Genomic DNA, 12,676 nt, shown 5'->3' with positions numbered 1-12,676 from the left:
CTGTTGTGCTCTTCGCTTTCCTAGTGGCCATGCGGTTGTTCCTGGCGACCCCTTGGCCCAGGAGCCCTGCTCCCGCCCTGAGCTTGTCGGTCATCCTGGGGGAGGCTGTAGTGCTCTTTACTTACGGGAAGGCAGCCAGAGTGGAGGCTGGCACTTGCCCTGTGGCGGTGCCCAGGCTCTGAGAGCAGGTGAGCAGCTGCCTCTCCCACTTGGGTTGCAGCCCCTTTCCGAGGCGGAGTGAGATTTGTGTGATTCTGTTTGGGAGCAGGCAGAGCCTGCACAGTTCATTCACGTACTGGGTGTTCGGTAGCGGCTTTTCTTGCCTGAGCCCCATTTAGGCCCCTTGGGGATCAATGGCAGGGCCCTGCTTTGCATTTTATCATGGCCACAGAGGGGTGAGGGTGGTGTGTACTCTCAGGCCTAAAGTTCTGTCCCCTGTGGAACACAGGGTCTTCAAGCAACTTGCAGTTCAAGGCCGAGCGCATTAAAATCCCATCAACGCCAAGATACCCCCGGTCTGTCGTGGGCTCCGACAGAGGTGAGGCCTTCCCAGCACGCCCTCCCCCGCTGTTCAGGCTGTGCCCGTGGTGGAGTGTCTGGGCAGGGCTGTGACTGCCTCCTCAGTCCAGCCAGTCTGTAAACACTGAGTCCAGCTCAGCCTGGCGATGTGAGGGTGGAAAGGCCCTGTGGAGCCAGCGTCTGAGTCCAGGCCACGAGCTGTGGCCGCGGCGTGGGGCCACGTGTCTGGATCACATCTCCCTCTGGGTCTTGGCTGTGGGAGAGCTGAGATGCAAGATGGAGCCCTGTGTTACCCACTCCTTTTTTGGCAGGTTCATTGTCGCATTCTGAATGCAGCACCCCCCCGCAGTCACCCCTCAACATCGACACCCTGTCCTCTTGTAGCCAGTCCCAGGCCTCAGCCTCCACGTTGCCTAGAATTGCAGTCAACCCCGTGGTCCTCGGGGAGCGGAGAAAGGACAGGTGAGCATGGCCTGGGCGTCCGTGCCGGGCACAGTGATGGGTAGCACATCCCCAAATGGGCCAGAGCTGTCGAGGGAAGGCGCCTGGCAGGAGCAGGGCGAGGCGGAGTTTTGACTGAGTTGATCCTAGGCTGAGGCCACCGTGAGTGGGTCACCTAGCATTCCCTGACGTGTTGTCCAGCAGCCTGTCCTCTCAGCCACGCATGTCCTTGGTATCCTTCCATGTCAGAGAAGCCTTGTTAGGCTTCATGGCGTCTATTGTATGGCTACTGTGATTCAGTTACCTGCTCTTTATTGAGATCGATGTGTTGATTGGAGTGAGACAGAGGAAAGGGTATTCAGTGGGGAATGAGGATGCCTGGACCAGAAACTCACTCTTCCACACCCGCAGGCCGGCCTGGGCCTTGATGCCATCCTCCTTGGCTGGGGCATGAGGAGGGTGTTGGGGTGGTTGCTCACTAAAGGTTTTTGGTTAATCCTCACCCGAGGATATTTTTCCACTGATTTTTAGAGAGAATGGAGGAGAGAGGGAAAGACAGAGAGAAATATTGATGTGAGAGAAACACATCGATTGGTTGCCTCCTGCATGAGCCCCGACCAGGGCCTGGGCCGGGAAGGACCCTACCACCGAGGTACGTGCCCTTGACCTGAACTGAACCCGGGACCCTTCAGTCCATAGGCTGATGCTCTGTCCACTGAGTCAGACAAGCTAGGGCATCACTAAGGGTTCTTAAAACTAAACTGCCTGGCTCTCTAATACGTGTTGAGTCTCAAAGTGATGGAGGTGCAGGCCCGGGACTCACCGTCTGAGCCGGAGGGTCGAGGAAGGCATTGCAGAGCAGGTGAGTCTGGGAGGGGAGGAGAGACCAGTCAGGAAGGATTTTTATCTCAGCTTCTAAGAGAGATTGCTGCACCTCAGGTGGCAGGGGTGGGTGGTTCAGGGCCTGGCCTCCGCCCGCCTTCCTTCACCACATGGATCCACATGGACCCACCCTCACCCACATGCTGGAGGGCAGCCCCGAGGGATGGCTCTCCTACTGGCCCTCCCTAGGCCTCTGGCCATGATTTTGTCCTGAAAGGAAGAGCTCAGGGCGGCGTGAAGCGCAGTCACGTGGCTGTCTTTCTGTCTTGTGTTCCAGGAGTCTGTGGGTGTCCTGCTCCGAGCATCCCTCTCCTTTCTAACCTTTCGCACCTTCCAGATGTCACCAGCACAGATCCCTCCTGAGACTGCCCGTGGCTGCCAGGCCCAGGTCCTCCTCCCTGAGGAGTCTGAGGTTGGCCGACTAGAGGCCCCGCCGAGCCCCTAGGGCCCTGGGCGCGCGGTCAGCTCCCCTGGGCCAGCAAGTGCATGGCCGCTGCCTTGCTCTCAGCCTCCCGCTCCCTTTTTAGTGGCTGGGTTTGCAGTAGCTTAATTTCCATGGTCATCTTACATCACCCTGTGTTCCGGCAAATAAGGAAACTGATGCTTTATGTGCCTCTTCTGGGGCGAATGTCACCTCAGAAGCCTTTCTTTTCCTCCGAAGGCATCTCTACTAGTAGACCCCACTGGGGCGTTTGTACATGGCACATTGTAAGGGAACTCATCTCACATGAAAATCGTGCTTTCCTCCTGCGGATACTAGTATTTCCTAGTATAGCTCAGACGGACCCTTCTTTGTGTCTTTGTGCTTGGGTGCTTCCGTACCATTTGGGGTGTTGTGTTTGTGTAGCATGAGGTTGCGGGATGTGTATCGCTGTCATACAAACGTGGGTCATCGTGTTCTCATCCGGCTGTGTCCACGTGGGAGCGCCTGGCGCTCCCTGCCCTGTGTGCATAGCTGATTGCATGCCTCGCCTCAGGCCTTCCCCAAACCCTTCCGTTAGGTCCCAGTCCCCAAATTCTTGTCTCTCTTCCAAGGCCCTACATGGAGGAGCCGCGCCATGTCAAGCTGCAGAAGGGCTCGGAGCCCCTGGGCATCTCCATCGTGAGTGGAGAGAAGGGCGGTGTCTACGTCTCCAAGGTGACTGGGGGCAGCATCGCTCACCAGGCTGGCCTTAAGTATGGGGACCAGTTACTTGAGGTGAGCGGGAGCCTCCCTGCCTGGAGAAGCGGTGCCCCCGCGTCCCCATCCCGCCGCTTCACTGCCCGCTCTGGGTGTCCCCTAGTTCAATGGCATAAACTTGCGGAGCGCCACGGAGCAGCAGGCCCGCCTCATCATCGGGCAGCAGTGCGACACCATCACCATCCTGGCCCAGTACAACCCACACATGCACCAGCTCAGCAGCCACTCCCGGTCCAGGTGAGGGCCTGGCCTTGAGGGGCTGTCTGGGTGTGCAGGTGCTCGGCTCCCCACCGGAGACCAGGGTGCCTAGCTCGGGACTTTGGAAAAAGGACATACTAGAGGGAAGGTGTCTCTTCCTGAAACAGGGTGTGGAAAGGGATGGCTGGGTCCCCCGGTGCTGCAGGAGGCCCACCCCTGGGGGTGTGGTGGCCGGAGGGGGTTCACACCCAGGGCCCCTGACCACCAGCGCGCACTGCCTGTGTTTGCCCTCCTGCGGTGGGTTACAGGGCAGAGGAGGGAAGGGGAGGAAATGCCCCCGCCACCCAGCACTGTCCAGCTGTGCGAGGGGGATGAGATGCACAGTGTCGTGTAGCCTGGTCCCTACCGGAGAGGGCGTGGCTCCGGCTGCGGAAGGCTGAGTGCCGCTCCTTATTCTTCCTGTCCTGTGTCCTCAGCTCCCACCTGGACCCTGCCAGCACCCACTCCACTCTCCAGGGCAGCAGTGCTACGGTCCCGGAGCATCCCTCGGGCATTGACCCGCTGATGGAGCAGGACGAGGGCCCTGGCACCCCCCCGACCAAGCAGAGCGCCCCCAGTTCCAGGTCAGCAAATGTGCGCTGTGAGCCTGCCTCCTGTGCGCCTCAGTGAGTGGGGTGGTCCAGGTGGGTCGTTGTCGTGGCCTGAGCACATCCTCAGAGGCGTGGGCACTGGACAGGGTGTCACCTGTGCTGCAGACCACACAGCAAGCCAACAGGATCTGGGGTGGGGAGCACACCGTTCCTCTTTCCCCTCCTGCTTCCTGCCCTTCCTTGCTTTCCTTTTTTCTCTCTCGTACGTATTAGGAAGGGCAGTGCAGGCCACGAGGGAGCCCTCGGGAGTGTGGCAGGGAATGGTGACAGCTGAGTCAGATGTTCAGGAGGAGCAGGGGTTAGGTGTGGAAAGCCATCAAGAGGAGCGGTCGGCCTTGCCATGGGCAGGAGGAGGCAGGCGCACATGGGAGCTGGAGGGGCAACAGGGAGAGCCTCATGGGCCAGGGCAGGCAGCTCTGCAGGGAACCGTTTCCCTGTCATGGTGGGGCCTCAGCCAAGCCCGGCCTCACTCAGCGTGAGGCCAGCTCTGTGGCCTCGGCACCGGGCCTGTCACATTGGAACTTAGCACATGGTCATCACCTGGCTTCTCCCCTGAGGTCCCTGTCCTCGGACTCCACCCCTGCCCCCTGTCCTGCGCTCGGTCTGTTGCCAGCACCTTAGTCTCCCTCACTGCACCGTGGCTTCCTCGATGGCACGGGGCCCTTCTCCATAGTTCAGCGCTGTCCCTGGGCCTAGCAGCTGCTCAGGAAACGTGTGCTGCCTGAGCCGTGTCCTGGTCGGTGGGACTGGCTCTCACCTTCCTCGGGAAGAACGAGGTGAGGAAAGCAAGTACCGCCAGGTGGGAGCGACACCCAGCCTGAGGCACGGGGCTGGCAGCTGGCCAGGAAGCAGGGGCTTGATGCCCACTCTGTTGCCAACTGGCTTTGCAACCAGGGCCCCGTTTTCACCTCTGCCAAGCCTCAGCAGATCACTAGAACTGGGCCTGCAGCCGGACCTCCCGGCTCCTGGGTTCTGAGACCTCAGGAGACATGGGAGCAAGCAGACAGGTCGGGCCTTGGCCGCTGTTTTGCCTTTTCCCTGCCCTCCTCCTGGGCCTGACGAAGGAACTCCATTTCTCTCCTGAAAGGATGGTGGGAGATGCCAACAAGAAGCCCCCAGAGCCACGAGTGGTCTTTGTCAGAAAGTCCCAGCTGGAGCTTGGAGTGCATCTGTGTGGTGGGAACCTACACGGGGTGTTTGTGGCCGAGGTGGAGGACGACAGTCCTGCCAAGGGCCCCGACGGCCTGGTGCCGGGCGACCTCATCCTGGAGGTGAGTTCTGAGCACTCTGTCTGCACATCAGGCTTCCTCATTCTCAAGAGGGGGCGGAGCTGCCAAGACCCCCTGGGAGATCGCTGGCCCTTTGAGCCCCGGCGTCTGTCCGGAGCGGAGTGCTCGGCTCCTGCGGCAGCAGGACTCTGACCTGCTGAGCGTGGTGTCTGCCCTCCTGGTCTCCTGCATGGTGGGAGCCGGGTTGTAGGCCTTGAGAAATGCCAGTCGTGTAGGCAAGACGAAGTGCGGTGTTACTGGCTGAGGGACGGAGCAGGGTTTCTCCTGGGCCACAGAAGGAATAAAAACACCGCTCAGCTGTGTGCCATTGAGGAATAGGTCTCTGTCTCTAGAACCCCCTCCTTGGTGGAGGTACCACGGTTCCATCCTGCTGTGGAGGGCAGACCGGACACAGGCAGACGTGCCAGCCCTGCCAGCAAAGAGGAGGCAGGCAGGTTCTCCTTTAAGGGATGTTGAACCTACACCTTATCCCACCATCTGCCCCTCATGGCTGCCCAAGCTGCCCTGGCCTCTGCCCTTTGACCCCGGTTCTGTCCCTGGGCAGTACGGCAGTCTGGACGTGCGCAGCAAGACGGTGGAGGAGGTCTACGTGGAGATGCTGAAGCCCAAGGATGGCGTCCGCCTGAAGGTGCAGTACCGCCCAGAGGACTTCTCCAAGGTCAAGGGCCTGCCTGGCGACAGCTTTTACATCAGGTGCCGGTGCCAGGGCTCCCAGGGACTCGGGGCCAGGGGAGGGGCTTTTGACGGAGACTGTTGCTGGTAAATGCCTCTGTTTTCACCCCAAAGGGTGGAACCGTGGTCATTACTTGGGCCCCAAACTGCATCCCATGGCGGGATGCTTGTGACTTAGAAAATCCCGAGGGTTCGCAGGGCCAGGTGGGCTCCCCCTTTAGGGTTTTGGGCCTGGGGGGCTTGGGACTGAAGAGCCCCATTTTCCTGTGGGCTGCCCTGCTCTCCCCGTCTTCCCTCGACCCAGGTCTGTTGATCCTCTGCCGTGTGTCCACGGTGTTCTGCAATGTGTGGGGGACAGGCATCTGGCAGTTTCTAGGGGGTGCTCATAGCTTCCTTCCTATTCCCTAAAATCTGAGGCCACAGAAAGAACCAGAGCACCGGTCAGCTGTGTGCCATGAGGTGTGGGTCCCCGTCTCTAGGGCCCCCTGCGTGGTGGGCTGACGTGTTTCCATCCAGGGGAGTTTCCAGGCTGTAGGAGCCACCAGCCTGGACTCGGGGAGGAAGGCCAAAGGAGAGGTTCTCATGGACAGGTGGACAGGGCCTTGGTCCTTGGCAAGTTCTCTGCCTTATGGGCATGAGGCCCCTCCCCTCCCCCCAGGGCGCCTGGGTCTCAGGGAGGAAAGGCAGCGGCTTTGTCCCCTTAGTAGCCTGGCTCCCTTCTTCGGACGAGGACAGACAGCAGGTCCTGATCCTGGTCTGGGAAAGCTCAGAGCAGAGCATACCTGGGGCTTGGCTGTCGAGGCTGCGGCTCCTGATCCTCTCCCTCGTCGCCTGGCGCAGGGCCCTGTACGACCGGCTGGCGGAGGTGGAGCATGAACTGAGCTTTAAGAAAGACGACATCCTCTATGTCGATGACACCTTGCCCCAGGGCACGTTTGGGTCTTGGATGGCCTGGCAGCTGGACGAGAACGCCCAGAAGATCCAGCGCGGGCAGATCCCCAGCAAATACGTGTGAGTGTTTTGTGGGGGGGGCTTTGGGGGTGGGGGTGGGGGGGTGGTGCCTGTGGCACTCTCCCCTAGACAGAGGACTCGTTCTGCTACTCATCTCGGCTTCTGGTTGACTCGTCCTCCAAAATCGCTGTCTGAAAGCTGCTCCTAGTGCAGGTCACTGCCGTGCATGGGTCAGCTGCACAGAAGCACAGTAGCAACTGAGGAGACAGCTTTTTAAAATGTTTAACAGATTTATTGAGGTATAATTCACATATCGTACAATTTACTCGAAGTGTATGATTCGTGGCTTTTGGTATATTCACAGATATGTGCAACCATCACCACAAATTTTAGAACAGCCTCATCACCTAAGCAGCCCCGGCCCCGTTAGCTGTCCCTCTCTGCCTTCCCTGCCCCCCCGTAACCCTAGGCAACCATGCATCTACCTTCCATGTCTATAGGTTTCCCTGTTCTGGGCTTTGTAGGGAAGGGATCATAGAGCCGTGGTCGACTTGACTGGCTTCTTCACTTAGTGTAACGTGCGTGCTGCAGCGTGCATCAGAGCTCCGTTCCCCTGTGGCAGGGAGCGTGGCCTGCAGTGCCTCCCAGCGAAGGCTGTCCTGGTCCTTGGACGCCATCTGAATAGACGTTACCTGCTCTGAGAGCTCGCCCCACAGCAGTGGTTCCAGGGCTCCTCGGTGGCCTGGGTGGGTGAAGTGCCCAGGAGACCTGCAGAGGAATATGGACGGAGCTTGGACTTCCAGCCCTCGCCCTCCTCAGGGGCAGGCGGGCGGGAGATGGGCCCTTCCCAGCTCTGCTATTCCGTATGGTGCAGGATGGACCAAGAATTCTCCAGGAGGCTCAGCATGTCGGAAGTCAAAGATGACAGCAACGCCTCCAAGACGCTGTCCGCGGCTGCGCGCAGATCCTTCTTTCGAAGAAAACACAAGCACAAGCGCAGCGGGTCCAAAGATGGGAAAGACCTCCTCGCCTTGGACGCCTTTTCCAACGACTCCATTCCACTCTTTGAAGGCAAGTGGCTGAGCTCACTCTGCCGACGGCTTTCAGGATCGGGTTGGCTGTTGACCGCAGATTCCTCACAGCAACCACTTAAATAAGTTAGAGGCTTGCTTTGCTTTTGCACAGAAGTCGTCTAGAGTTAGGTGTCTGGGTTGGCATGGTGGTGCCACTGTCTTCAGTCTACCGTCTGTCGGATGTGGGTTCCTTCCTCAAGGCCTCCCCATGGTCACCACCTGTCATTGCAGCTCCAGCCATCATGCCCATGTCCCGGCAGCAGGAAGGAGGAAGGGGCCAGGCGAAGTGTGTCTCAGCTGAGTGTGGCTATTGAACAGCTCACCCTGCAGCTTCTGCTGCGCCTTGGTGGTCACTCTCATGTGCGAGAGCGTGACACAGGCAGGGTTTTGGTTGGCACATCCTGGCCTCCAGTGACGCAGGTCCTGTTACTCGGGAAGGACAGGCACTACTTGGTGGTGCCAAGGACCACTGGTCTCTGCAGATCTTTGCCCCTTTCTGGCCTCACTTCTGTATCCATTCATGATTTTTACAAGATCCTCCCAGGGCTGGGAGGTGCCCGACCTGGAGTTGCATATCAGGAGTCAGACATCCCCTGGCAGGTTGCCCTTGAGGAGAGGGTGTGCTCGTCCCATAAAGCAGGAGGTGCTTGTGTGTGTTGCTCCTGGGACCCTGGAATGTGTCCACTGTCCCACAACAGGAGCCCTTCTGGGTGTGGAGGTGGCAGTGAGCAGCAGAAGGCAGGCAGCCGTTCCTCTTTCCCTTCATTCTCTCCCCTTCCTTCCCCTCTTAATGTCTTAAACTAAGGCCTCAGGCTCCTAGTCACTCACAAGGCATCCCACAGCCCCTGGACCGAGTGTAGCCCACTGCCTGCTTGCTGAGACTGAGTTCTTACATGGTAAAGTGTAAGAAAGACAGCACTTATAGTACTTGATTTTGCCTTTTGGCCTTTAAAACCTAAAATATTTACCATCTTGCCCTTAATAGAAAAAATCTGCCGACCTCTTGGGTTTCTCACTTATTTAGTTTTCTGTTTCTTTTCTTCTTTATTTCTTTGATTTCCACTTTCAATATCCCCATTCCCTTTCTCCCATAGACACCATCTCAGGCATATTTGTTGTGTGCTCAGTGGACATATTAATATCTCTGAAAAATAGCTATTTGTCTGTTTTTCCTTTTAGTTCATCAGTTGTTGTTTGAAGTTGTCTTTAGGTGCATACACCTTTTGAATTGTTATATCTTCCTGGTGAGCTGATCCTTTTATCATCATGAGATGTACATCTTTATCTTCAGGAATGTTTCTTGCCTTAAAGTCTGTTTTGTCTGATGTTACTGTTATAACAGCTTTCTGTTCACACAGTTCTTCTTTTTCTATCTTTTTACTTTAAACTTTTGTAGCTTTATATTTAAACGTCTCTTGTAAGTAGTGTTTTTTTTTTAACCCATGGTGACTAATTCTTTTTTCATTTTATTGAAGAATAATATATGTACAGAAAAGTGCACATAGATTTAGAGTTTGGAAAATTGTGTCATTTGGAAAATGCCTGACCACTGTTTCTTTAAAGCTGCTTCTGTGCGCTTCTTTCCTCTCCTGTATCTTATTAGTATTATTTTTTGGTGAATCCTCTGCCAAGAATATTGTTTTTCCATTGATTTTTAGAGAGAGTGGAAGAGAAGAAGGGAGGGAGAGAGAAACATTGATGTGAGAGAAACACATCAATCGGTTGCCTCCTGTACCACCGACCAGCAGCAGGGCCAGGGATTGAACCTGCAACCCAGGTACATGCCCTTGATCCAGAATCGAACCCGTGACTCTGTGGTTCATATACCAATGCTCTAACTGCTTAGAAACACCAGTTAGGGCTCTGTCTTACTTCTTTGACCATTTCCCCACATGTTTTACACTTTCCCCCTGCATTTTCCATGTTGTTTCTCTCCGTGCTTCCGCCTGGGTGCTTTCTCCTGACCGTCTTCCTGTTCACAATGCACTCTTCTGTTGTGTTCAACACGTTCTTATTTCAGAAATTGCCTGTTTTAGTTTTAGTTGTCATTTGATATTTTTGTGGTAAAAACACATATCATTAAATCTGCCATCATAGCCATTTTTAAGTATCCAGCTCGGTGGCGTTATGGATACTTGCATTGTTGGGCAACAGATCCCTAGAGCAGAGAATGAGGAGTGGGGTGGGGGAGCAGGCCTACGACATGGAAGGAAGGGTTTCAGCAGCCGAGGTGCTGAAATGACTCGGGTGTTCACAGGCTGGGGAGTTGTGCTGGACTCCAGCATGACTGTGCCCTGCTGTGCCCGGGACGTGGGACTCCAGTGCTAAGACTGGGCAAGTTCCAGGTAGACTCGGGTGAGCTGGCCACACTGCCTGGCACTGGGTTTGTGGAGTGTAGGGGTGAGCCTGCCTGGGACCACGGTGTCCCCAGCTCCTCTCCCTCCCTCGCCCCAGGCGGTTACCATGACACTGCCCCTCTCCCCCCTCAGATTCGGTGAGCCTTGCCTACCAGCGGGTCCAGAAAGTAGACTGTACCTCCCTGAGGCCCGTCCTGATCCTGGGGCCGTTACTGGACGTGGTGAAGGAAATGCTGGTGAACAAGGAGCCCAGCAAGTTCTGCAGATGCCCCCTGGGTAAGGGCCCCCCATGCTCGTCCCCGTGCCCCTTCCCTCAGTTTCCTGGGCCGGATCCCAGTGTTTCCAAGCCCTTCTGACCGGGACTAGACGGGGAGTAGCTTGCGGCTTTCTCTGGAGAGAGGACGTTAGGACTGGGTGCTAGGGCCCCTCTGCAGAGCTCCCCGCAGGGCACTCCGCGGTGCCGCCTCCTGAGCCTGTGTCTGCTTACAGAGGTGATGAAGGCCTCCCAGCAGGCCATTGAGCGAGGCGTCAAAGACTGCCTGTTTGTCGACTACAAGCGCAGGAGCGGCCATTTCGACGTGACCACGGTGGCTTCCATAAAGGAGATCACAGAAAAGGTACCTGCTGCTTCAGACCGAGGGTTTGCACCTGTTGGAGCCTTTGGTGCCGCCCCGTGCAGCCCCAGACCCTCACCCATGCCCTTCAGTCCGATGAGCCTGCTTGGGGCTGGCCCATGGCTGCTCTGTGCTTCCACTTTCATGAAGAGGAAGCCGGTCAGGGAGAGGGGTCAGGGGTCACCCTGTGTAGGGGGATGTAGGGGAGGGTGCAGGAGTCACCCTGTGTAGGGGGTGTAAGAGAGGGTGCAGGAGTCACCCTGTGTAGGGGGTGTAAGAGAGGGTGCAGGAGTCACCCTGTGTAGGGGGTGTAAGAGAGGGTGCAGGAGTCAACCTGTATAGGGGGTGTAAGAGAGAGTGCAGGAGTCACCATGTGTAAAAGGTGTAAGAGAGGGTGCAGGAGTCACCCTGTGTAGGGGGTGTAAGAGAGGGTGCAGGAGTCACCATGTGTAAAGGGTGTAAGAGAGGGTGCAGGAGTCACCATGTGTAGGGGGTGCGAGGGAGGGGTGCAGGAGTTACCATGTGTAGGGGGTCAAAGAGAGGGTGCAGGAGTCACCCTGTGTAGGGGGTGCAAGGGAGGGGTGCAGGAGTTACCCTGTGCACGGGTGCCTCTTCCAGGGAGGTTCTCAGCTGGGTCCCACACACGTCTGCTGAGCTGGATGCAGAGCTTTCCTGTGCCTTTGCTGGGACAGGGCCCATGGCTTCTGTCGGGACCCTGCCCCTGGGTGGGCTAGCAGCCCTTGCTGTGGGTCTTTAGGTTCTAGAAGGTTCTGGGCTCCACTTGCATGAGGGAAAGTGGACATCTCAGGGCGTGTGGGAAAGGCACCTTCGAGGCTGTGGGTGCTCCTCAGGCCCTGCCTTCCCGGGCCTCTTAGGGCTGTAAGTGCATTTCAGTCTCAGTCCCCCAAAGACAGACACTCGCGTCCACCACCACAGGCCCTGCTCATCGGAGGACAAGGTGGGGTAGCGCTTAAAGAGTTCCCCATATCTTGGCAAAGGCAGGAAAGGAAGTTTGCAGTCGTCCATCCAGCCCCCACTGGGCACTGGCTCCCAGCCTTGACCCCACAGCACCGACAGCTGTGGGGGGAGAGCTTGGGGTTAGCTTCCCACAGTTTGTCATGCCTTGTCTTCATGAGAGATGGCCGCGCTTGTTTGTTCACGGGTAGAACTCGGTATTCATTTGTGGAGCGAGGAAGAGGCTGTGAGGGGACAGGTGGGCCCCATTGGTGGCAGAGAAAGCGGAAGTGTCCCCAGAAGGGCTGCGGTGTTTCCGAGGCCCGGCCCCCAGGCCTGGCCCCGGCGCTCACTCTCCGCCCGCCCCCCGCAGAACTGGCACTGTCTGCTGGACGTCGCCCCCCACGCCATCGAGCGGCTGCACCACATGCACATCTACCCCATCGTCATCTTCATCCACTACAAGAGCGCCAAGCACATCAAGTAGGTGGGGGCTCCTGGGCCCGGCCTGGGGCCTGGCTGGGCTGCTGCTCCCACGGCCAGGGTGGTGGTGCTGGGGCGTCGGGTGGGAGTGGGAGAATTAGACCAGCCTGTTGGCCTTGGAATAGGCAGCACATGTGAGAACGACTCTTTCGCCTCAAGCTGCTGACACGTTCAGAGCTGGGCAGTGTTAGCCTGGCTCAGCTCCTCCCTGCCCGCCCCCCTCTGCCCTGTTTGGGTGCTGCCCTAGCTCTGAGTAGGTCCAGCTTTGTCTGCAGAGCTCCTCTCCCGCCCTGTCCCCATTCCCTCTCCTGCCTCTCAGCTGGTGCTCACAGGACACAGGAGCTAGGGGGCCTGGGCGCCCAGCTCCGCCAGAAGCAGGCTGTGTCGTGAGCCTCTGCTCTCCGACCTCCAGC

The 12,676-nt window shown here is 57.6% G+C and overlaps 1 protein-coding gene across 3 annotated transcripts in view; it reads left to right on the top strand.

Annotated features, from left to right (window-relative positions):
* DLG5 (discs large MAGUK scaffold protein 5) overlaps positions 1-12,676 on the top strand; it is a 108,173-nt gene that overhangs the window by 92,055 nt on the left and 3,442 nt on the right. For 2 of the 3 annotated variants that reach the window (XM_070433051.1, XM_070433050.1), the window contains 12 exons: positions 449-538; positions 831-981; positions 2,878-3,040; positions 3,126-3,259; positions 3,697-3,843; positions 4,958-5,141; positions 5,704-5,852; positions 6,672-6,842; positions 7,657-7,853; positions 10,345-10,488; positions 10,702-10,829; positions 12,154-12,263. In XM_070433051.1, coding sequence (XP_070289152.1) covers positions 449-538; positions 831-981; positions 2,878-3,040; positions 3,126-3,259; positions 3,697-3,843; positions 4,958-5,141; positions 5,704-5,852; positions 6,672-6,842; positions 7,657-7,853; positions 10,345-10,488; positions 10,702-10,829; positions 12,154-12,263 — 1,768 coding nt within the window. Of the gene's footprint in view, positions 1-448; positions 539-830; positions 982-2,179; positions 2,255-2,877; positions 3,041-3,125; positions 3,260-3,696; positions 3,844-4,957; positions 5,142-5,703; positions 5,853-6,671; positions 6,843-7,656; positions 7,854-10,344; positions 10,489-10,701; positions 10,830-12,153; positions 12,264-12,676 lie in introns of all 3 variants that reach the window. The other variant, XM_070433049.1, reaches the window with a different exon arrangement.

Source organism: Myotis yumanensis, unplaced genomic scaffold (assembly GCF_028538775.1).
Source record: "Myotis yumanensis isolate MYYU_CA2020_CCGP unplaced genomic scaffold, mMyoYum1.0.hap1 SCAF_13, whole genome shotgun sequence".
Lineage (NCBI taxonomy): Eukaryota > Metazoa > Chordata > Mammalia > Chiroptera > Vespertilionidae > Myotis > Myotis yumanensis.
This window is presented reverse-complemented; position numbering and strand designations above follow the sequence as displayed.